The sequence below is a fragment of the Mobula hypostoma genome, chromosome 12, assembly GCF_963921235.1.
Source record: "Mobula hypostoma chromosome 12, sMobHyp1.1, whole genome shotgun sequence".
NCBI lineage: Eukaryota > Metazoa > Chordata > Chondrichthyes > Myliobatiformes > Myliobatidae > Mobula > Mobula hypostoma.
The window spans coordinates 117338004-117363270 of NC_086108.1; the positions used below are offsets into that span (position 1 = coordinate 117338004).

General features: G+C 45.4%; 1 protein-coding gene across 1 annotated transcript in view; it reads left to right on the forward strand.

Annotated features, from left to right (window-relative positions):
- olfm3a (olfactomedin 3a) overlaps positions 1-25267 on the forward strand; it is a 65244-nt gene that overhangs the window by 13262 nt on the left and 26715 nt on the right. Inside the window, exon 2 of the mRNA XM_063065086.1 lies at positions 15365-15508. Coding sequence (XP_062921156.1) covers positions 15365-15508 — 144 coding nt within the window. The remainder of the gene's footprint in view (positions 1-15364; positions 15509-25267) is intronic.

Below are 25267 nucleotides of genomic sequence, written 5' to 3' on the forward strand. Positions count from 1 at the left end.
GAAGAAGTTTTCCCTCATCTCGGTCCTAAAATGCTTCCCCTTTATCCTCAAACTGTGACCCCTCGTTCTGGGCTTCCCCAACATCGGGAACAATCTTCCTACATCTAGCCTATCCAATCCCTTTAGAACTTTATACGTTTCAATAAGATCCCCCCTCAATCTTCTAAATTCCAGAGAGTATAAGCCTAGCCGATCCAGCCTTTCATCATATGAAAGTCCTGCCATCCCAGGAATCAATCTGGTGAACCTTCTTTGTACCTCCTCTATGGCAAGAATGTCTTTCCTCAGATTAGGGGACCAAAACTGCACACAATAGTCCAGGTGTGGTCTCACCAAGGCCTTGTACAACTGCAGTAGTACCTCTCTGCTCCTGTACTCGAATCCTCTTGCTATGAATGCCAGCATACCATTCGCCTTTTTCACCGCCTGCTGTACCTGCATGCCCACTTTCAATGACTGGTGTACAATGATACCCAGGTCTCGTTGCACCTCCCCTATTCCTAATCAGCCACCATTCTGTTTTCCTATTTTTCCCACCAAAGTGGATAACTTCACATTTATCCACATTAAGTTGCATCTGCCATGAATTTGCCCACTCACCTAACCTATCCAAGTCACCCTGCATCCTCTTAGCATCCTCCTCACAGCTAACACTGCCGCCCAGCTTCGTGTCATCCGCAAACTCGGAGATGCTGCATTTAATTCCCTCGTCTAAGTCATTAATATATATTGTAAACAACTGGGGTCCCAGCACTGAGCCTTGCGGTACCCCGCTAGTCACTTCCTGCCATTCTGAAAAGGTCCTGTTTATTCCCACTCTTTGCTTCCTGTCTGCCAACCAATTCTCTATCCACATCAATACCTTACCCCGTGTACCGTGTACTAATACCGTGTACTTTAAGTTTGCACACTAATCTCCTGTGTGGGACCTTGTCAAAAGCCTTTTGAAAATCCAGATATACCACATCCGCTGGTTCTCTCCTATCCACTCGACTAGTTACATCCCAAAAAATTCTATGAGATTCGTCAGACATGATTTTCCTTTCACAAATCCATGCTGACTTTGTCCGATGATTTCACCGCTTTCCAAATGGGCTGTTATCACATCTTTGATAACTGACTCTGGCATTTTCCCCACCACCGATGTCAGGCTTACCGGTCTATAATTCCCTGATTTCTCTCTCCCTCCTTTTTTAAAAAATGGGGTTACATTAGCCACCCTCCAATCCTCAGGAACTAATCCAGAATCTAAAGAGTTTTGAAAAATTATCACTAATCTAAAGAGTTTCTACAAGATCTCCTCTCATTCTTCTGAATTCCAGCAAGTACAGTCCCAGGTGACTCAATCTCTCCTCATGGTCTAACCCCCTCGTCTCTGGAATCAACCTGGGGAACCTCCTCTGCACTGTCTCCAAATCCAGTATATCCTTCCAACAGCTGCTGTGGCCTGCTGTTCCATAATAATAGATGCAGGTTTAAAGTCTGGGGGTTTAAGGGGCACTGAGGGGCAGGTTTTTCACACAGAGAGTAGGAACTAGCTATTAGTTGCCTGGATTGGGGAGCATGCCTTATGAGAATAGGTTGAGTGAACTCGGCCTTTTCTCCTTGGAGCGGTGGAAGATGAGAGGTGACCTGATAGAGGTGTACAAGATGATGAGAGGCATTGATTGTGTGGAAAGTCAGAGGCTTTTTCCCAGGGCTGAAATGGCTAACACGAGAGGGCAGAGTTTTAAGGTGCTTGGAAGTAGGTACAGAGGAAATGTCAGGGGTAAGTTTTTTACACAGAGAGTGGTGAGTGTGTGGAATGGGCTCCCGGCGACAGTGGTGGAGGCGGATACAATAGGGTCTTTTAAGAGACTCCTGGATAGGTAAATGGAGCTTCGTAAATAGAGGACTATGGGTAACCTTAAGTAATTTCTAAAGTAAGTACATGTTTGGCACAGCATTCTGGGCCGAAGACCTGTATTGTGCTGTATGTTTCCCATGTTTCTATGTTTCTTCTATTCGAGGTAGGGACAATTACAACATTTAAAGATCCTTGGGCAAGTAGCAGGTTTGGGGCAATCTGGGCTGAATGCAGTCAAATCAGATGTGTTCAGTTTGGCAAATTGATTGGCATGAACAAGCTGGGCCAGAGGGGCTTGTTCTGTGTATGAGTCTGTGACATGAGTAATGTTGCCAACTTCTGCTCCAGAACAGAGATTCCACGTGGTACTGGCCACATTAGGACTGGGGCAGGAAGTTGCTCCGATCTGGGAGAAAGTTTCAAGGGAGTTGAACAATTTCCCATTCCTCAGACTAATCAGTTCATCAAATCTATTCTTGATCCCAGACCGATCTCACACACATTCATTTTCCCTGTAATCTATGAACATATAATATCAAGAGAGGTCCTAAAACCCGAAGACAGAGGTTTAGGATAAAGAGTGAAAGGTTTAGAGGGGATTGAAGAAAGAGTTTTTTTCCCAGTGTGGAGGAGAGGATTGGAATGAGAGTTCACATTAGCGGTGGACCAATCGATTCGAAGAGAGAGAGCGAGGTTCGCTCAGGTCAGGGAGAAGAGTTTAATAAAGGAGCGTTTCGCGGGGCTCAACACATTAGCAGCAGACTAATCGAATCACGATTCATTAGCAGGAGCAAATTAAGCAGGGTCAAAGCAGAGCAGGCATTGTGAGAGGACCAGTGTAGGATAGGACCTTGAGGCTTTGGAGGCACAGGTAAGTAGCAGGTAAGGATTTTGTAGTGGTTGAATGAAAAGTAATTAAATTACAGCTAATTAAAAAAAGTAGGGATGATGCAGGATCAAGTGATGTGCTGTTCTGCATGATGTGGGAGCTGGTGGACCCCATTATAGTTCCTGATGACCACATCTGCAGCAAGTGTTGGCTGCTCGAGGAACTGAGGCTCAAAACTGGTGACCTGGAATCTGGGCTTCAAATGCTGCAGCACATCAGGGAGTGGGGGAGTTACCTGGATTCTCTGTTTCAGGAGGGAGTCACGGCCTCAAATTCAGTCTGTGGTCAGGGACAAGAGGGTCTGACTATGAGTGAGGTGGGTAGTGGAATCAGTGTTGGAGGAGCCTCAGATCTTGAGCTTGTCCAACAGGTCTGAGATTTTTGCCCCCTGTGTGGAATGGGGGGCTGTAGGAAGGATGAGCAACCTAACTGAGGCACTGTAGTTCAGGGAGCCATTCAAGAGAGGGAGAGAAGAGAAATGTAGTGGTAATTAGGGATAGTACAGTCAGGTGAATAGACAGAGTTCTCTGTCTGGAAGATAGAGTTGGGTTGCCTCCCCAAAATCAGGACATCTTATCTGACCTACAGAGGAATTTGCAGTGGGAGGGGAAAGACCCAGTTGTCATGGTCCATGTGGATACCAACAACATAGGTAGAATGAGGAAAGAGGTTCTGCTGAGAGAAATTGAGCATCTAGGATCTAAATTAAAAAGCAGAACCAAAGAGGCAGTAATGTCTGGATTACTACTGAAGCCACGTGCAAATTGGCATAGGGTGAAGAAGATTAGAGAGTTGAATGCATGGCCCAGGGATTGGTGTGGGAGAAGTGGGTTTGAATTCATGGGAAATTGGCACCAGTATTGGGGAAGGAGGGAGCTGTACCAATGGGACGGGCTCCACCTGAACTGTGATGGGACCTGGATCTTAGCGAATCGCATAACTAGGGCTGTGGATAGGGCTTTAAACTAAATAGTAAGGGAGTGGGCTCAACAAATTGGAGAAATATGGATAAAGTAAAAAGAAAATTTTAATACAAGAAGCATCATGAACAAAGCAGATGAGATTAGAGCATGGATCAGTACTTGGAGCTATGATGTTGTGGCCATTACAGAGACTTGGATGGCTCAGGGGCAGGAATGGCTACTTCGAGTGCCAGGCTTTAGATGTTTCAGAAAGGACAGGGAGGGAGGCAAAAGAGGTGGGGGCGTGGCACTGGTGATCAGAGATAGTGTCACGGCTGCAGAAAAGTAGGAAGTCATGGAGGGATTGTCTACTGAATCTCTGTGGGTGGAAGTTAGAAACAGGAAGGGGTCAATAACTCTCCTGGGTGTTTTTCATAGCCCACCCAATAGTAACAGGGGCAACGATGAACAGATAGGGAGACAGATTTTGAAAAGGTGTAATAATAAGAGGGTTGTCGAGATGGGAGATTTTAATTTCCCAAATATTGATTGGCATCGCCCGAGAGCAAGGTGTTTAGATGGGGTAGAATTTGTTAGGTGAGTTCAGGAAGATTTCCTGACACAATAGGTAGATAAGCCTACAAGAGGAGAGGCTGTACTTGATCTCGTATTGGGAAATGTACCTGGTGAGATGGCAGGTCTCTCAGTGGAAGAGCATTTTGGAGATAGTGATCACAATCCTATCTACCTTAGCATAGCACTGGAGAGCGATAGGAACAGACAAGTTAGGAAAGACTTTAATTGGAGTAAGGGGAAATATGAAGCTATCACAGGAAATTGGAAGCATAAATTGGGAACAGATGTTCTCAGGGAAATATAGGGCAGAAATGTGGCAAATTTTCAGGGGATCTTTGTGTGGCATTCTGCATAGGTATGTTCTAATGAGACAGGGAAAGGATGGTAGGGTACAGGAATCGTGGTGTACAAAGGCTGTTGAAATCTCGTCAAGAAGAAGAGAAAAGTCTACGAAAGGTTCAAAAAACTAAGTAATGATAGAGATCTAGAAGGTTACAAGGCTAGGAGGAAGGAGCTTAAGAATGAAATTAGAAGAGCCAGAAGGGGCCATGAGAAGGCCTTGGCGAGCAGGATTAAGGAAAACCCCAAGGCATTCTACAAGTATGTGAAGAGCAAGAGGATAAGACGTGAGAGAATAGGACCAATCAAGTGTGACAGTGGAAATGTGTATATTCAAGATTCAAAGATTCAAGATTCAAGATTCAAAAAACTTTATTGTCATTCTAACCATACATCAGCTCTGCAGGGCAGAATGAGACAGCGTTTCTCAGGGGCAGTGCAATCATAACATAACAAACGCAACACTAAATAATAAACATAACAATAAATAGTAAAACACAACAGCCACATGTCAGTTAAATCAGTTATAAGTGTCCAGTGCAAGTTAAAAGTGTCCAAAGCAGAGTCAGGTGGAGCAGCTATTTAGCAGTCTGACTGCCTGTGGGAGGAAGCTGTTTAGTAGTCTTGTGGTTTTAGTTTTGATGCTCCTCTAACGTTTGCCTGATGGCAGAAGAACAAACAGTTCATGGAGAGGTTGTGAGGGGTCTTTAATGATGTACCGTGTCTTCTGGAGGCATCGACTCTGAAAGAGGTCTTGGACAGAAGGTAGGGAGACCCCAATAACCTTCTCTGCTCCCCTAACCACCCTCTGCAAGGCTTTTTTGTCGACAGCACTGCAGCTGGAGTACCAGGTTGTGATGCAAAAGGTCAGCACACTCTCAACCACGCCTCTGTAGAATGTAGTTAAGATGTTAGTGGGGAGTGATGCTTGTTTAAGCTTCCTCAGAAAGTGCAATCTCTGCTGGGCCCGTTTCACAATCCCAGTGATGTTCCTGGACCAGGTGAGATTGTCCGAGATCAGCACCCCAAGGAACTTGATGTTTTCCACTCTCTCCACTGTGCAGCCGCTGATGCTGAGGGGTGTGTGCTCAGGCTGAGCCCGTCTGAAATCGACGATCATCTCCTTGGTTTTGGTGACATTAAGCATCAAGTTGTTATCCCTGAACCAGCTCTCTAGGTGTTTGACCTCCTCCCTGTACATAGTTTCATCATTTTTGCTGATGAGCCCCACCACTGTGGTATCATCTGCAAATTTAATGATCAGGTTCTCCTTGAATCTGGCTGGACAGTCATGTGTTAGCAGTGCAAACAGCAATGGGCTAAGCACACAGCCTTGTGGGGATCCAGTGCTCAGTGTGATGGAGTCAGAGATGTTCCTGCCAAAACAGACTGACTGTGGTCTCTCTGTCAAGAAATCCAGAATCCAGCGACACATGGCAGTGTTAAGGCCAAGCAGCGACAGTTTCTCCACTAGTCTCTGCGGGATGATGGTGTTGAACGCTGAACTGAAATCAATGTATAGGATTCTGGCATAAGTGTCTTTGTTGTCCAAGTGAGAGCACTGTGGTGGATATTGCATCCTCCGTTGAGCAAATTGGACGTTAAGCAAACTGTAGAGGATCCAGCGATGAGGGGAAGCTGGCTGTGATATGAGGCTTGACAAGCCGTTCAAACATATGGAACCGGAGGTGATCGCAGAAGTACTTAATGAATACTTTACTTCAGTATTCACTGTGGAAAACGATCTCGGCGATTGCAGGGATGACTTGGAGCGGATTGACATAAGAAAGAGGATGTGCTGGAGTTTTGGAAAGCATCATGTTGGATAAGTCTCTGGGACCGGATAAGATAAACCCAAGCTATTGTGGGAAGCCAGGGAGGAGATTACTGAGCCTCTGGTGATGATCTTTGCATTATCAATGGGGATGGAAGAGGTTCCAGAGGATTGGAGAATTGCAGATGTTGTTCCCTTATTCAAGAAAAGGAGCAGAAATAGCCTTGGAAATTATAGACCAGTGAGTCTTACTTCTGTGTTTGGTAAGTTGATGGAAAAGATCCTGAGAGGCAGAATTTATGAACACTTGGAGAGGCATATTATGATTAGGAATAGTCAGCATGGCTTTGTCAAAGGCAGGTCATGCCTTACGGGCCTGATTGAATTTTTTGAAGATGTGACTGAACACATTGATGAAGGTAGAGCAGTAGGTGTAGTGTATATGGATTTCAGCAAGGCATTTGATAAGGTACCCCATGCAAGGCTTATTGAGAAAGTAAGGAGGCATGGGATCCAAGGGACCTTGCATATATATAGGACCCTGGTCAGACCCCACTTGGAGTACTGTGCTCAGTTCTGGTCGCCTCACTATAGGAAGGATGTGGAAACCATAGAAAGGGTGCAGAGGAGATTTACAAGGATGTTGCCTGGATTGGGGAGCATGCCTTATGAGAATAGGTTGAGTGAACTCAGCCTTTTCTCCTTGGAGCGGCTGAGGATGAGAGGGGACCTGATAGAGGTGTATAAGGTGATGAGAGCCATTGAACGTGTGCGTAGTCAGAAGCTTTTTCCCAGGGTTGAAATGGCTAACACAAGAGAGGTACAGAGGAGATGTCAGGTGTAAGTGTTTTTTTACGCAGAGAGTGGTCAGTGAGTGGAATGGGCTGCCGGCGACGGTGGTGGAGGTGGATAATTTTAAGAGACTCCTGGGATAGGTACATGGAACTTAGAAAAATAGAGGGCTATGGGTAACCCTAGGTAATTTCTAAAGTAAGTAAATGTTCGGCACAGCATAGTGGGCCGAATGGCCTGTGTTGTGCTGTAGGTTTTCTATGTTTTCATGTTTCTAAAAGTGTGGATAAAGATAAAGAAAAACAAAAGATTAAAAAAGAGAACTGTAAGAGTAGAGTGAAGAAAAGTAAAATGCAAAAGAGAAAAAGATTACAGGATTTTAAAAGCAGATGAGTGTAAGAGCACTTGATTTGAATGCCCGTCATGTTCGAAATAAGGTCAGTGAACTTGTGGCTCAAATCAGTACAAAGAGGTATGATTTTGTCGCCATTACAGAGACGTGGTTGCAGGGTGGAGAGGATTGGGAATTAAATACCCAAGGATATCAGGTAATACGGAAGGATAGGCAGGAAGGTAAGGGAGGTGGATAGCACTCTTAATTAAAGATGTTATCAGGGTGATCGTGAGAGATGGTCTAAGATCTAAGGAGCAGAATATTAAATCCATCTGGGTAGGGATTAAGAATATTAAAGGGAAAATATCACTGGTGGGAGTTGTCTATCGGCCACCAAATAATAAATTACAGTGGCACAGGCAATAAACAGAGAAATATCTGGGGTATGGAACCGGAGGAAATAGCAGAGGTACTTAATGAATACTGTACTTCAGTATTCACTATGGAAAAGGATCTTGGTGATTGTAGTGATGACTTGCAGCAGACGGAAAAGTTTGAGCATGTAGATATTAAGAAAGAAGATGTACTGGAGCTTTTGGAAAGCATCAAGTTGGATAAATCACCGGGACCGGATGAGATGTACCCCAGGCTACTGTGGGAGGTGAGAGAGGAGATTGCTGAGCCTCTGGCGATGATCTTTGCAGCATTAATGGGAATGGGAGAGGTACCAGAGGATTGGAGGGTTGCGGATGTTGTTCCTTTATTCAAGAAAGGGAGTAGAGATAGCCCACAAAATTATAGACAAGTGAGTCTTACCTCAGCGGTTGGTAAGTTCTTGGATAAGATCCTGAGAGGCAGGATTTATGAACATTTGGAGAGGTATAATATGATTAGGAGTAGTCAGCATGGCTTTGTCAAGGGCAGGTTGTGCCTCACAAGCCTGATTGAATTTTTTGTGGATGTGACTAAACACATTGATGAAGGAAGAGCAGTAAATGTAGTGTATATGGATTTCAGCACGGCATTTGATAAGGTACCCCATTACAAGGCTTATTGAGAAAGTAAGCAGGCATAGGATCCAAGGGGACATAGCTTTGTGGATCCAGAACTGGCTTGCCCACAGAAGGCAAAGAGTGGTTGTAGATGGAGCATATTCTGCATGGAGGTCGGTGACCAGTGGTGTGCCTCAGGGATCTGTTCTGGGACCCCTACTCTTCATGATTTTTATAAATGACCTAGATAAGGAAGTGGAGGGATGGGTTAGTAACTTTGCTGATGACACAAAGGTTGGGGATGTTGTGGACAGTGTGGAGGGCTGTCAAAGGTTACACCGGGACATTGACAGGATGCAAAACTGGGCTGAGAAGCGGCAGATGGAGTTCAACCCAGATAAGTGTGAAGTGGTTCATTTTGGTGGGTCAAATATGATGGCAGAATATAGTATTAATAGTTACACTCTTGGCAGTGTAGAGGATCAGAGGGATCTTGGGGTCCGAGTCCATAGAACACTCAGAGCAGCTGCGCAGGTTGACTCTGTGGTTAAGAAGGCGTACGGTGTATTGGCCTTCATCGATCGTGGGATTGAAATTAGGAGCTGAGAGGTAATGTTGCAGCTATATAGGACCCCGGTCAGACCCCAATTGGAGTACTGTGCTCAGTCTGGTCGCCTCACTACAGGAAGGATATGGAAACCATAGAAAGGGTGAAGAGGAGATTTACAAGGATTGAGGAGCATGCCTTATGACAACGGGTTGAGTGAATTCAGCCTTTTCTCCTTGGAGCGACTGAGGATGAGAGGTGACTTGATAGAGGTGTATAAGATGATGAGAGGCATTGATCGTGTGGATAGTCAGAGGCTTTTTCCCAGGGCTGAAATGTTTGCCACAAGAGGACACAAGTTTAAGGCGCTGGGGAGTAGGTAAAATAAATATATAAAGGCATCCGTTAGTCTTGCGAGACCATGGATCTGCACCTGGAAAGTCTTCACTCTCCAGGGCGCAGGCCTGGGCAAGGTTGTATGGAAGACCAGCAGTTGCCCATGCTTCAAGTCTCCCCTCTCCACGCCACTGATGTCTGAACCATTTTTCCTCTCAGCCCCAATCTCCTGCCTTCCCCCCTGTATCCCTTCATGCCCTGACCAATCAAGAATCTGCCGGCCTGTGCCTTAAATATACCCAGTGATGCCCTCCACAGCCATCTGCAGCAACAAATTTCACAGATTAACCATACTTTACCTAAAGAAATTCCTCCTCATCTTCATTCTAAAAGGACACCCCTCTATTCTGAAGTGGTATCCTCTGATCTTAGATTCTCCCACTTTAGGAAACACCCTCTCCACATCCACTCTATCAAGGCCTTTCACCCCTCATTCTTCTGAATTCCAGTGAATAGAGGCTAAGAAACATCAAATGCTCTTCATATGACAAACCATTCAATCCTGGTATCATTTTTGTGAACCTCCTTTGAACTCACTCCAGTTTCAACACATCCTTTCTAAGATAAGGGACCCAAAACTGCTCATAATACTGTTAGGTGAGGCCTCACCAGTGCTTTATAAAGCCTCAACATTACGTCCTTACTTTTATATTATAGTCCTCTTGAAATGAATGCTAACATCACATTTAGTTTCCTTACCACAGACTCAACCTACAAGTTAACCTTTAAGGAATCCTGCACAAAGACTCCCAAGTCCTTTTGTACCTCAGGTTTTTGAATTCTGTCTCCAATTACAAAATAGTCTTTGCTTTTATTTCTCCTACTAAAGTACATGACCATACACTTCCTGACATTTGTAATTCCATCAGCCACATCTTTGGCCATTTTTCAATACTACGTCCTTCTGTAGCCTCTCTACTTCCTCAAAACTACCTGCCCCTCCACTTACTTTGGCCACAAACCATCAATTATGTCTTCCAAATCATTGACATATAACGTAAAAATAAATGGTCCCAGCACAAACCCCTGTGGAACACCACCAGTCACCAGCAGCCAACCAGAAGAGGCTCCCTTTATTCCCACTCATTGCTTCCTGCCAATCAGCCACTGCTCTATCCATGCTGCAATCTTTCCTGTAATACCATGAGCTCTTAACTTGTTAAGCGGCCTCATGTGTGGCACCTTGTCAAAGGCCTTCTAAAAATCCAAATGCACAACATAAACTGCTTCTCCTTTGTCTATCCTTCTTGTTATTTCTTCAAAGAATTTCAACAAATTTGTCTGGCAAGTTTTTCCCTTGAAGAGACTGTGCTGATTAACACCTATGTTATCATGTGCTTCCAAGTATCCCAAAACAACATCCTTAACAATTGACTCCAACATATCTCTACCACTGAGATCAGACTAAATGGCCTATTAATTTCCTTTCTTCTGCCTCTCTCCCTTCTTGAAGAGTGGGGTGATATTTGCAATTTTCCAGTCCTCCGGAACCATTCCAGGATCATTGTTAATGCCTCCATGATATTCTCAGCCACCTCTTTCAGAACTTTGGGGTGTGTACTATGTGGTCTTATCTACCTTCAACCATTCTGTTTCCCAAGAATGTGCTCCGTAGTATTGCTAACTTCACACACCTCTGCCTCCTGACACTCTCGAATTTCCAGTATACTGCTAGTATCTTCCACAGTGAAGAGTGATGCAAAATACTTATTCAGTTCATCCGCTATTTCCTTGTCCCCATTACTACCTCTGCAGCATCATTTTCCAGCGGTCTGATATCTACTCTCACTTCTCTTTGTACTTTATATATCTGAAGAAACTTTTGGAATCCTGTTTAATATTATTGGCTAGCTTACCTTCGTATTCCATCTTTAGCTTCTTAATGACTTATTTTAGTTGCCTTCTGTTGGTTTTTAAAAGACTCCCAATCATCTACCTTCCCACTAAATTTTAATCTGTTATCATGTTTAAGTTCTTATGCCCACTCTTGGCCCTTTATGTTAGCTTTGACTTTTATGTCAGCCACAGTTGTGTTATCCTGTCTTTAGAATACTTCTTCCTGTTCAGGATGTTTATATCCTGCACCTTCTGAATTGCTCCCAGAAATTCTAACCACTACTGCTCTGCCATCATTCCTGTCAGTGTTCTTTTCCAATCAATTCCGGCCAACTCCTCTTTCATACCTCTGTAATTCCCTTTACTCCACTGTAATACGTCTGACTTTAGCTACTCCTTCTCAAACTTCAGGGTGAATTCAATTATATTGTGATCACTGACCCCTCAGGGCTCCTTTGCCTTAAGCTCTCTAAACAATTCTGGTTCATTGCACTCAATCCAGAATTGCTGATCCCCTCAAAGCTCTCAAAGGTCTCAAAGCTCCACGCTTCTTTTTGGATTCCAGACCTAATCAGTTCCCCTCTACCACCACTCTGCTCTGTCTAGCGGAATTAGTCCTTACTCCTAATAATTTCTCCTTTGGCTCCTCCCACTTCCTCCAAACGAAAGGTGTAGCTATGGGCACCCGTATGGGTCCTAGCTATGCTTGTCTTTTTGTTGGCTTTGTGGAACAATCTATGTTCCATACCTATTCTGGTATCTGTCCCCCACTTTTCCTTCGCTACATCGACGACTGTATTGGCGCTGCTTCCTGCACGCATGCTGAGCTCGTTGACTTTATTAACTTTGCCTCCAACTTTCACCCTGCCCTCAAGTTTACCTGGTCCATTTCCAACACCTCTCCCCCCTTTCTAGATCTTTCTGTCTCTGTCTCTGGAGACAGCTTATCCTACTGACTCTCACAGCTATCTGGACTATTCCTCTTCTCACCCTGTCTCTTGCAAAAACGCCATCCCCTTCTCGCAATTCCTCCGTCTCCGCCGCATCTGCTCTCAGGATGAGGCTTTTCATTCTAGGACGAGGGAGATGTCTTCCTTTTTTAAAGAAAGGGGCTTCCCTTCCTCCACTATCAACTCTGCTCTTAAACGCATCTCCCCCATTTCACGTACATCTGCTCTCACTCCATCCTCCCACCACCCCACTAGGAATAGGGTTCCCCTGGTCCTCACCTACCACCCCACCAGCCTCCGGGTCCAACATATTATTCTCCGTGACTTCCACCACCTCCAACGGGATCCCCCCACTAAGCACATCTGCAGGGATCGCTCCCTACGCAACTCCCTCGTCCATTCGTCCCCCCCATCCCTCCCCACTGATCTCCCTCCTGGCACTTATCTGTGTAAGTGGAACAAGTGCTACACATGCCCTTACACTTCCTCCCTTACCACCATTCAGGACCCCAGACAGTCCTTCCAGGTGAGGCGACACTTCTCCTGTGAGTCAGCTGGGGTGATATACTGGGTCCGGTGCTCCCGATGTGGTCTTTTATATATTGGCGAGACCCGACGCAGACTGGGAGACCGCTTTGCTGAACACTGCGCTCTGTCCGCCAGAGAAAGCAGGATCTCCCAGTGGCCGTACATTTTAATTTCACATCCCATTCCCATTCTGACATGTCTATCCACGGCCTCCTCTACTGTAAAGATGAAGCCACACTCAGGTTGGAGGAACAACACCTTATATTGCGTCTGGGTAGCCTCCAACCTGATGGCATGAACATCGACTTCTCTAACTTCCGCTAATGCCCTACCTCCCCCTCGTACCCCATCTGTTACTTATTTTTATACACACATTCTTTCTCTCACTCTCCTTTTTCTCCCTCTGTCCCTCTGAATATACCCCTTGCCCATCCTCTGGGTCCCCCCCCACCCTTGTCTTTCTTCCCGGACCTCCTGTCCCATGATCCTCTCGTATCCCTTTTGCCTATCACCTGTCCAGCTCTTGGCTCCATCCCTCCCCCTCCTGTCTTCTCCTATCATTTTGGATCTCCCCCTCCCCCTCCAACTTTCAAATCTCTTACTCACTCTTCCTTCAGTTAGTCCTGACGAAGGGTCTCGGCCTGAAACGTCGACTGTACCTCTTCCTAGAGATGCTGCCTGGCCTGCTGCGTTCACCAGCAACTTTTATGTGTGTTGCTAATCCCCTACTGGGTTTAACTGTGAGCTGTGAGCTGCTCTAAAAAGCCATCTCGTAGGCACTCTAGAAATTCACCCTCCTGTAATTCAGCACCAGCCTAATGTTCCCAATCTACCTGCATATTGAAGTCCCCCATGACTATTGTAACATTGCCCTTTTGGCACGTCTATCTCCCATTGTAATTTGTAGACCACATCTATATTACTGTTTGAGGAGTCTATATATAACTCCCATCAGGGTCTTTTTTGTCTTGCATTTCCTTAGCTCTACCCACAACGATGTAATGCCTTCTGATCCCATGTCACCGCTTTCTAATAATTTGATTTCAAATTTTACCAGCAGAGCCACACCAACCTCTCTACCTTTTGATACAATGTGCATCCTGAGATGTTAAACTCACCAGTTATAATCTTCTTTCAGCCATGATTCAGTGCTGCCCACAGCATCATAACCAATCTATCTACAAGTTCATCTACCTTATCCTGTTTACTGTGCGTATTCAAATGTAACACCTTCAGTCCTGCATTCACCCTTTTCAATTTTGTCTGCCTTTTACATTGTAACTCATACTTTTGACTACAATTTTATGCCACCATCAACCTCTCGTTAGCAGTCTCACACACTATTCTCAACACTATCACTCTTGTTCCCAATCCTCTGCCAAATTAGTGTAGTTTAAACCCTCCCAAACAACTGCAGCAAATCTGACCACAAGGATATTGAGTCAGGTTCAGGTGTAACCCGTCCTTTTTGTACATATCATACCTACCTCAGAAGAGATCGCAATGATCCATAAATCTGAACCCCTGCTCCCTACACCAGTTCCTCAGCCACACATTCATCTGCCATATCATCCTCTTCTTCCTCTCGTTGGCGTGTAGCACAGGCAGCAATCCAGAGATTACTACCCGGGAGGTCCTGTTTTTCAGCTTTCTAGCTAGCTCCCTAAATTCTCTCTTCGGGACCTCATCATCTTTATACCTCTCTCAAGCTCATTATCCTGGCAGAATTATTGTGGAATATGATTGTTCCATCAGCTAGCATTCTCTTGATAGGCTAAATGGTCTGTTTTTTAAGAGGTGAGGATATACGGTAAATTCTCAACTCTCCCTGAACATTCTCCACCGTCCTTTCCAATGTGGAAAATTCACACTGGGAATGAAAAATAGTTAACAGAAACATTTTAATGCTTGGAGTGGTGCAGTGGAGAGAAACACTGTCCCTGCATTAGTGTTCTGGTTCAATCCTGATCTCCAGTGCTGTCTATGTGGAGTTGGCACGTTTTCCCTGTGACCGCGTGGGCTTCCCCTGGATGCTATAGTTCCCTCCCACATCCCAAAGACGTGCGGGTCGGCAGGTTAATTGTACACGGTAAATTGTGAGGGGTGCAATCTGGGGGGAATTGATGGGAATGTGGGAAGAATAAAATGGGATCGGTGTAGGATTGGTATCAGTAGGTGACTGAGGGTCAGCACGGACTCAATTGGCTGAAAAGCTGAGGAACTATGAGTCTATGAGACTCAGTTTAACTTAAAGAAAGTCTGCTTTTGATCTCTTGATTTTTGTTTAATTCATATTGCAACCAGGATAGGAGCAGGAGGTCACAACAGGAGAGAGAAATTTGCAGTGGAAAATGCATAGATTGCTGAAAGTGGCAGGAGGAATGTCAAGAAAGAGAGCAGGATGAGAGAGAGCGAGAGAAACACACACAGAAAAGGAGAGGAAAGAGGGGCCAAGACACCAGTAAAGAGGAAAAGAGTATCACATGGGTAGAGAAGCAGCATTCAGTAAACATGAACAGACAGCCACAGAGAACAGATACAGATGGTTGATGAGGTGATAATATGACAAATGTGAGGGGTTAAACAGGGAACAGTTACTGCACTGTGCTGCCAGTTATTGGCCAACCAGCTGATGCCCCCACTGTTCGACCTTGCCTCCACAGTCTGTCAGGCTGAGGGAAGGCTGGCAGGTCTACAGCTCGGCCCAGGACCCTGATGGAAGATGCATCTGCACAGTGGTGGCTCCGGAGCAGAATCTGTGCTCCAGGGATGCACGCAGCAAGCAACTGCAACGGCTCCTCGAAAAGGTATGCTTCCGCTCCGAGTGATCTTGTGTGGCAGACGGAGATTTTCATAACGGTGCTCATTGCAGTATTGATATGGTTCCAAATTCCTAAAGTCAGACAGCTCAGAACCAGGCCCTTCGACCTAACCAAGCATCTATGCCGACCAAGTTACCTACCTGAGCCTGTCCCATCTAAATGCATTTGCCCATTCCCCTTACCTTTCCAATCCAGGTACCTGCCAAAGTGTCTTTTATTATTGAAGTAGAATTGTTATTGCACCTACCTCTAGCAGCTCATTCCACATATCCATCACCCTCTTGGAGCAAAATCTGGCCCTTGGCTCCCCTTTAAACTATTCCCCTCTCACCTTATACCCATTGCCCCTAGTTTTAAACTTCCCTACCCTGGGAAAAGACTGTGATTTTCTGCCATGTCTATGCACCTGTCAATAAAACATGTGAGCAGTTTGTCAATAAAACATGTGAAAGTCATTTTATGTTCTTAACAAAAGCTGCAGCCCTTTACAAACAGACCAAAAGCCATCACCTTACACTGCTGTTGTTATGTCAGACACCATCTCTTTAAAAAAACACAACTCTTTTACGGTGTGGGTGAATTATGTAGAACACTTTCTATTTTGAACAATTTGTGTCATCTGTCACCCATTGCATTACTGTACATACCTCATAACTTTATAAACCTCTATAAGTTCACTCCTCAGCCTCCTATGTCTCAGGGAAAACGTCCCTTCCTGTGCCGTCTATCATCTATCAGGAAAACAACAAGGCTTATTGAGAAAGTAAGGAGGCATGGGATCCAAGGGGACTTTGCTTTGTGGATCCAGAACTGGCTTGCCCACAGAAGGCAAAGAGTGGTTGTAGATGGGTCATATTCTGCATGGAGGCCAGTGACCAGTGGAGTGCCTCAAGGATCTGTTCTGGAACCCTTACTTTTCGTGATTTTTGTAAATGACCTGGATGAGGAAGTGGAGGGATGGGTTAGTAAGTTTGCTGACGACACAAAGTTGGGGGTGTTTTGGATAGTATGGAGGGCTGTCCGAGGTTACAGCGGAACATTCATAGGATGCAAAACTTGGGCTGAGAAATGGCAGATGGAGTTCAACCCAGATAAGTGTGAAGTGGTTCATTTTGGTAGGTCAAATATGATGGCAAAATATAGTATTAATGGTAAGACTCTTGGCAGTGTGGAGGATCAGAGGGATCTTGGGGTCCGAGTCCATAGGTTGCTCAAAGCAGCTGTGCAGGTTGACTCTGTGGTTAAGAAGGCATACGGTGTATTAATTGTGGAATTGAATTTAGGAGCCAAGAGGTAATGTTGCAACTATATCGTGTCTAACAAGCCTGATAGAGTTCTTTGAGGAGGTGACCAGGCATATAGATGAGGGTAGTGCAGTGGATGTGATCTATATGGATTTTAGTAAGGCATTTGACAAGGTTCCACACAGTAGGCTTATTCAGAAAGTTAGAAGGCATGGGATCCAGGGAAGTTTGGCCAGGTTGATTCAGAATTGGCTTGCCTGCAGAAGGCAGAGGGTGGTGGTGGAGGGAGTACATTCAGATTGGAGGATTGTGACTAGTGGTGTCCCACAAGGATCTGTTCTGGGACCTCTACTTTTCATGATTTTTATTAACGACCTGGATGTGGGGGTAGAAGGGTGGGTGGGCAAGTTTCAGACGACACAAAGGTTGGTGGTGTTGTAGATAGTGTAGAGGATTGTCAAAGATTGCAGAGAGACATTGATAGGATGCAGAAGTGGGCTGAAAAGTGGCAGATGGAGTTCAACCCGGAGAAGTGTGAGGTGGTACACTTTGGAAGGACAAACTCCAAGGCAGAGTACAAAGTAAATGGCAGGATACTTGGTAGTGTGGAGGAGCAGAGGGATCTCGGGATACATGTCCACAGATCCCTGAAAGTTGCCTCACAGGTGGATAGGGTAGTTAAGAAAGCTTATGGGGTGTTAGCTTTCCTAAGTCGAGGGATAGAGTTTAAGAGTCGCGATGTAATGATGCAGCTCTATAAAACTCTGGTTAGGCCACACTTGGAGTACAGTGTCCATTTCTGGTCGCCTCACTATAGGAAGGATGTGGAAGCATTGGAAAGGGTACAGAGGAGATTTACCAGGATGCTGCCTGGTTTAGAAAGTATGCATTATGATCAGAGATTAAGGGAGCTAGGGCTTTACTCTTTGGAGAGAAGGAGGATGAGAAGAGACATGATAGAGGTGTACAAGATAATAAGAGGAATAGATAGAGTGGATAGCCAGCGCCTCTTCCCCAGGGCACCACTGCTCAATACAAGAGGACATGGCTTTAAGGTGAGGGGTGGGAAGTTCAAGGGGGATATTAGAGGAAGGTTTTTTACTCAGAGAGTGGTTGGTGCGTGGAATGCACTGCCTGAGTCAGTGGTGGAGGCAGATACACTAGTGAAGTTAAAGAGACTACTAGACAGGTATATGGAGAAATTTAAGGTGGGGGCTTATATGTGAGGCAGGGTTTGAGGGTTGGCACAACATTGTGGGCCGAAGGGCCTGTACTGTGCTGTACTATTCTATATAGGACCCTAGTCAGACCACACTTGGGAGTACCGTGCTCAGTTCTGGTGGCCTCACTACAGGAAGGATGTGGAAACCATAGAAAGAGTGCAGAGGAGATTTACAAGGATGTTGCCTGGATTGGGGAGCATGCCTTATGAGAATAGGTTGAGTGAACTCGGCCTTTTCTCCTTGGAGCGATGGAGGATAAGAGGTGGCTTGGTAGAGGTGTATAAGATGATGAGAGGCATTGATCGTGTGGATAGTCAGAGGCTTTTCCCCAGGGCTGAAGTGGTTGCCACAAGAGGACACAGGTTTAAGGTGCTGGGGAGTAGGTACAGAGGAGATGTCAGGGGTAAGTTTTTTACACAGAGAGTGGTGAGTGTGTGGAATGGGCTGCCGGCGACAGTGGTGGAAGCAGATACAATAGGGTCTTTTAAGAGACTTTTGGATAGGTACATGGAGTTTAGAAAAATAGAGGGCTATGGGTAAGCCTAGTAATTTCTAAGGTAGGGACATGTTCGGCACAACTTTGTGCTGGAGGTTTTCTATGCTTCTAAGTTTATTATCATTCAACCATACACATGTACAGTACACTACCAAACAAAACATTCTTCCAGACCAAGGTGCACAACACAGTACAGATAGCACACACAACACATAGAATAATATTACCACAAGTAAATCAACAAATAACAGGGTACATTTATGGCACAAGTTTAAAAGTAAAAAGTAGAACACAACTGTACTTCATACATGATGAGACCTGGATGTGACAGGGAGTTCATCCACACAGACTGTTGTCGCAGGAAAGCAGCATTCTTCGTCAGGGGCCCCCACCACATCCACCATCCTGCCTATGCTCTCTTCTCATTGCTGCCATCAGGAAGAAGGTACAGGAGCATCAGGACTCACAGCACCAGGTTCAAGAACAGTTATTACCCTTCAACCATCAGACTCTTGAACCAGAGAGGATAACTTCGCTCAACACAGCTGAAGAGATAACGGATGCATTGGTCACGATTTTTCTAGAATCACTTGATTCTGGCATGGCCCCAGAGAACTGAAAGATTGCAAATGTCACTCCACTCTTTAAGAAGGGAGGAAGGCAAAAGAAAGGAAATTATAGGCCTTTTAGCCTAACTTCAGTGGTTGGGAAAGTGTTGGAGTCTATTATTAAGGATGAGATTTTAGGGTACTTGGAGACTAATGATAAAATAAGTCAAAGTCAGAATGGTTTCTGTGAAGGGAAATCTTGCCTGGCAAATCTGTTAGAGTTCTTCGAGGAAGTAACAAGCAGGGTGGACAAAGGAGAGTCAGTAGGTGTCGTTTATTTGGATTTTCAGAAGGCATTTGATAAGGTGCCACACATGAGGCTGCTTAACAAGATAAAACCTTATGGCATCACAGGAAAGATACTGGCATGGATAGTGTAATAGCTGACAGGCAGGAGGCAGCGAGTGGGAATAAAAGGGGCCTTTTCCGGTTGGCTGCCAGTGACTAGCGGTGTTCTTCAGGGGTCAGTATTAGGACAACTGCTTTTCACATTGTTTGTCAATGATTTGGATAATGGGATTGGGGATTGCTTTGTGGCAAAGTTTGTGGATGATATGAAGACAGATGGAGGGCTAGTTAGTGCTGAAGAAGCAATGTGATTGCGGTAGGACTTTGACAAAATGGCAAAAAAGTGGCAGATGGAATACAATGTTGGGAAATGTATGATAATGCATTTTAGTAAAAGAAACAACAGTGGGGACTATTATCTAAATGGGGAGAAGGTTCAAACATCAGAAGTTCAGAGGGACTTAGGAGTCCTCATGCAAGACTCCCAGAAGGTTAATTTACAAGACGAGACTGTGGTAAAGGCGGCAAATGAAATGGTTGGCGTTTATTTCAAGGGGAATAGAATATAAAAACAAGGAGATAATGCTAAGCCTTTATAAGATACAAGTCAGGCCGCACTTGGAGTATTGTCCACAGTTTGGGGCCCCATATCTCAGAAGGAATGTGTTGTCATTGGAGAGAGTCCAGAGGAGGATCACAAGGATGATTCTGGGAATGACGGGGTTAACATATGAGGAACGTTTGGCAGCTTTAGGTCTGTACTCACTGGAATTTAGAAGAATGAGGGGGCATCTCATTGAAACCTACTGAATGTTGGAAGGACTAGATAGGGTATGTACAGAGGATTTTTCCTGTGGTGGGGCTATCCAGAACTAGAAGACACAACCTCAAAATTGAGGGGTGATCTTTTAGAACAGAGGTAAGAAGGAAATTTTTTAGCCAGAGAGCTGTGAATCTGGAATGTTCTGCCACACACTTTGGAGGAGGCCAAGTCCTTGGATGTATGGAGTACAGTGGGATTCAGGATCAGCTATGATGGAATGGCAGAGCAAACTCGATGGGCTGAATGGCCCAAATTCGGTTCCTGTTTCTTACTGTGCTATGGTGTTAAGAGATTTACCAGGATGTTGTCTGGATTAGAGACATATTCAGGCTTTGAACAGAGTCCAGAAGAGGTTCACCAGGATGTTGTCTGGATTAGAGAGCATGACCTATAAGAAGAGTTTAGATATACATGGGTTGATTTTGCTGGTGTGGAAGTGGTAGAGGCAGAGAGAAAAGCCTGTAAGGAGTTCCCTAAAGGTTAACTTTCAGGTCGAGTTGGTGATAAGGAAGGCAAGTATAATTTTAGCATTAATTTTGGGGTATTGTGAGCAGTTTTGGGCCTCTTGTCTAAGGAATGATGGAGAATGGATTGAAGGGTACCCAGAGGAGTTTCACAAGAAAAATTCCAGAAATGAAAGGGTTAAAGTATGAGGAGTGCTTGATGGCTCTGGAACAGTCCTGCCAAAGGGTTTCAGCCCAAAACGTTGACTTTTTTCCATAGATGCTACCTGGCCTACTGAGTTCCTCCAGCAGTTTGTGTGTATTGCTTGGATTTCCAGTATCTACTGATCTTCTCTTGTCTGGGTTTGTACTCACTGGAGTTTAGAAGTTTGAGGGAAGTTATTCTTGAAACCTAGCGAATATTGAAAGTCCTAGGGTGGATGTGGAGAGGATGTTTCTGGCAGGGGGATGAGTCTAGGACTGGGGGGCACAGCCTCAGAATAGAAGCCTATCCATTCAGAACACAGATGAGGAGGAATCTCCTTAGCTAGGTGCTGGTGAATCTGTGGAATTCATTGCCATATACAGCTGTGAAGGTCAAATCATCAGGTATATTTAAAGCGGAACCTGATAGGCTTCTCAATGGAGAGAGTTAAGAGCACCAAGTTTCTGACAGTGCACATAACCTTTATCCCTCCACACCACCTCTTTAGTTAAAGGGTGCAGCTGTGTCTCCACCTCATGAAGAGATTCAGGCAAGCAAGTCTCCACTCACCCAATTCTAACCAACTTTTACAGCAGCACCATTGAGATTGTCCTGACCAACTGCATCACCAGCTGCTATGGGAATTGCAAGGCATCTGACCACAAGAACAGATAGTGGAAAAGCTGCAGAGAGAGATATTGTTAAGACCTCAAAGTCAGGAAGAAAAAGGTTAAGGATGGTGCAACTAATATTCTGAGCTGTGCATATTTCAATGCCAGGAGTATTTGCGGGAAGGGGAGATGACCTCAGGGCATGGATCAACACCTGAAATTATATTAGTAAGACCATGAGACACAGGGGGTGAGTTCAGCCATTTGGCTCATCGAGTCTGTTCGCCATTCAATAATGGCTGAACCTCATTTCCCCTCCTCAGCCACACTCCCTGGTGTTCTCCCCATAACTTTTGATGCTGTGGCCAATCAAGACCCTGTCAATCTCCTCCTGAAATACAGTTGCTGTGGGAATAAATTCCACAATTTACCACCCTCTGGTTAACGAACTTTCACCACATCTGTCTTAAATAGACACCCCTCTATCCTGAGGCTGTGCCCTCTTGTCCTAGTCTCCCCATCACAGGAAACATCCTTTCCACATCTACTCTTCTCGGCCTTTCAACATTCAAAAGGTTTCATTGAAATCCCCCCATATCCTTCTAAATTCCAATGAATACAGGCCCAGACACATCAAATATTACTCATATGTTAACCCATTCATTCCCAAAATCATCCTTGAACCTCCTCTGAGGTTCTGACAGTACTCTAAGTGTGGTCTCACCAGAGATTTGTAGAGTTGCAACATGACTTCTCTACTCTTGAACTCAATCCCCCTATTAATGAAGCCTAGCATCCCATAGGCCTTCTTAACTATCCTAGCAACCTGTGCAGCGACCTTGAGGGATGTACGGATTTGAACCCCAAGGTCCCTCTGTTCATCCACACTCTGTTCATCTCACACCGACCATTAACCCTGTACTCAGCCTTCTGGTTTGTCCTTCCAAAATGCATCACCTCACACTTATCCCGATTGAACTCCATCTGCCACTTTTCTGCCCAACTCTGCATCCTGTCTATATCCTCTTGTAACCTTCGACAACCTACAGCTCCATCCACAACTCCTCCAATCTTCATGTCATCTGCAAAATTACTCACCCATCCTTCCGCCTCTTCAAGCAACACACATAAAAGTTGCCGGTGAAAGCAGCAGGCCAGGCAGCATCTCTAGGAAGGGTCTCGGCCTGAAACATCGACTGCACCTCTTCCTAGAGATGCTGCCTGGCCTGCTGCGTTCACCAGCAACTTTTATGTGTGTTGCTTGAATTTCCAGCGTCTGCAGAATTCCTGTTGCTTCCGCCTCTTCATCCAGGTCACTTATAAAAATCACAAAGTGCAGGGATCCCAGGACAAATCCTTGCAGCACTCCACTAGTCACTGACCTCCAGGCAGAATACTTTCCTTCCACTACTACCCTCTGCTTTCTTCCTGTAAACCAATTTTTTATCCAAACAGCCAAGGTTCCACTGATCCCATGCCTCGTGACTTTCTGGATGAGTCTTTCGTGGGGGACCTTGTCAAATTCCTTGCTAAAATCCATGTAGATCACATCTACTGCCCTACCCTCATCAATTTCTTTAGTTACCTCTTCAAAAAACTCAATTAGGCTCGTGAGGCACGACCTTCCCTTCACAAAGCCATGTTGACTATCTTTTAGTAGACTGTACTTCTCCAAGTGCTCGTAGATCCTATCATTAAGAATCCTTTCCAATAGTTTGCAGACCACTGATGTAAGACTCACCGGTCTATAGTTCCCAGGATTCTCCCTATTACCTTTTTTAAACAAGGGAACTACATTTGCCATTCTCCTGTCCTCCGGCACCTCCCCTGCAGCCAAAGAGGATTCAGAGATCATAGCTACTGCTCCAGCAATCTCTTCTCTCACTTCCCACAGCAACCTGGGGTATATCACGTCTGGCCCTGGGGACTTATCAATCTTGATGTTTTTAAGAAGATCCAACACTACTTTTTCCTTAATCTCCACATTGTCCAGCACACAGGCCTGTTCTATTTCGACCTCACCCTGATCAAGGTCCTTTTCACTTGTGAATTCTGAAACAAAGTATTCATTTAGACGCTCCCCAACCTCCTCCGCCTCCAGGCACATGTTGCCTTCTTCATCCTTTAGAGGCCCCACCTTCATTCTTGTCAACCTTCTGTTCTTCACATACCCACAGAACGCCTTGGGGTTCTCCTTAATCCTACATGCCAAGGCCTTCTCATGCCCCCTTCGAGCTCTCCTAAGTCCTTTCTTAAGCTCCTTCCTGCCTACCCTATATTTCTCATGAGCCCCTCCTGCTTCCTGCTTCTTAGATCTAACATATGCTTCCTTCTTCCTCTTGATGAGTTGTCTCACGTGTTTCGTCAGCTGTGGTTCTCTTTCCTACCATTTTTTCATTGTCTCAGTGGGATAAACCTATCCCGAACCCAGCACAAGTGGTCCCTGAACTTCCTCCACATTACTTCTGTGCTTTCACCCTTGAACATCTGTTTCCAATTTACTCTCGCTAGTTCCTGCCTCATCCCTTCATTGTTAGCCCTTCCCCAGTTAAGCACTTTCCCATTTTGTCTGTTTTTATCCTTTTCCATAGCTATGCTGAAGCTAAGGGAGTTGTGGTCACTCTCACCAAAATGCTCCCCCACCAAGAGGTCTGCCACCTGACCAGGTTCATTACCCAGAACTGGATCCAGTATGGCCTCTCCTCTCGTCGGCCGGTCCACATACTGTGTCAGGAATCCTTCTTGAACACACCTGACAAATTCAGCCCCGTCTATCCCCCTTGCAGTCAGGAGGTGCCAGTCAATATGAGGGAAGTTGAAATCACCCAGAACTACAACCCTGTATTTCCTGCATCATTCTAAAATCTGCCGGCTTATCTGCTCCTCGGTGTCCCGAGGGCTATCTGGGGGCCTGTAGACTACTCCCAGCACAGTGATTGATCCCTTCCTATTTCTGACTTCCACCCACACCGACTCTCTCTGCAGTGTCCTCTCTTTCTATAGCCGTGATACTATCCCTGACCAGTAATGCTACTCCCCCACCTTTTCTACCTCCCATCCTATTCGTTTTAAAACACCTAAACCCGGTACCTGTATCAGCCAAACCTGCCCTTCCTCCAGCCAAGTTTCAGTAACGGCCACAACATCATAGTTCCACGTACTGATCCATGCTGTAAGTTCATCCCCTTTATTCCTAATACTCCGAGCGTTGAAATAGACACATTTCAACCCTTCTAACTGGCTACGTTTATGTTTTGTCCCCTGCCTGTCCTTCCTCACCAACTCAGAACACGTAGCATCATGCCCTTGTCCTTCTACCCCAATCTCTGCACTCACATTCTGATTCCCACCCCCCTGCCAAACTAGTTTAAACCCTCCCCAACAGCTCTAGCAAACCTGGTCCCTTTCCAGTTCAGGTGCAGCCCGTCCTTTTTGTACAGGTCAGACCTTCTCCAGAAGAGATCCCAATGATCCAGAAATCTGAACCCCCGCCCCCTGCACCAACTCTTCAGCCACGCATTCATCTACCATAACTTCCTGTTCCTACCCTCTCTGTCTCGTGGCACAGGCAGCAATCCCGAGATTACCACCCTTGAGGCCCTGCTTTTTAACTTCTTTCCTAACTCCCACTATTCCTTCTTCAGGACCTCATCCCTACTCCTATCTATCTCATTGGTCCCCATGTGGATCATGACATCTGGCTGCTCACCCTCTCTCCTGAGAATACCGAGAACTCGATCCGAGATATCGCGGACCCTGGCACCAGGGAGGCAACAGACCATCCAGGATTCTCAATCTCTCCC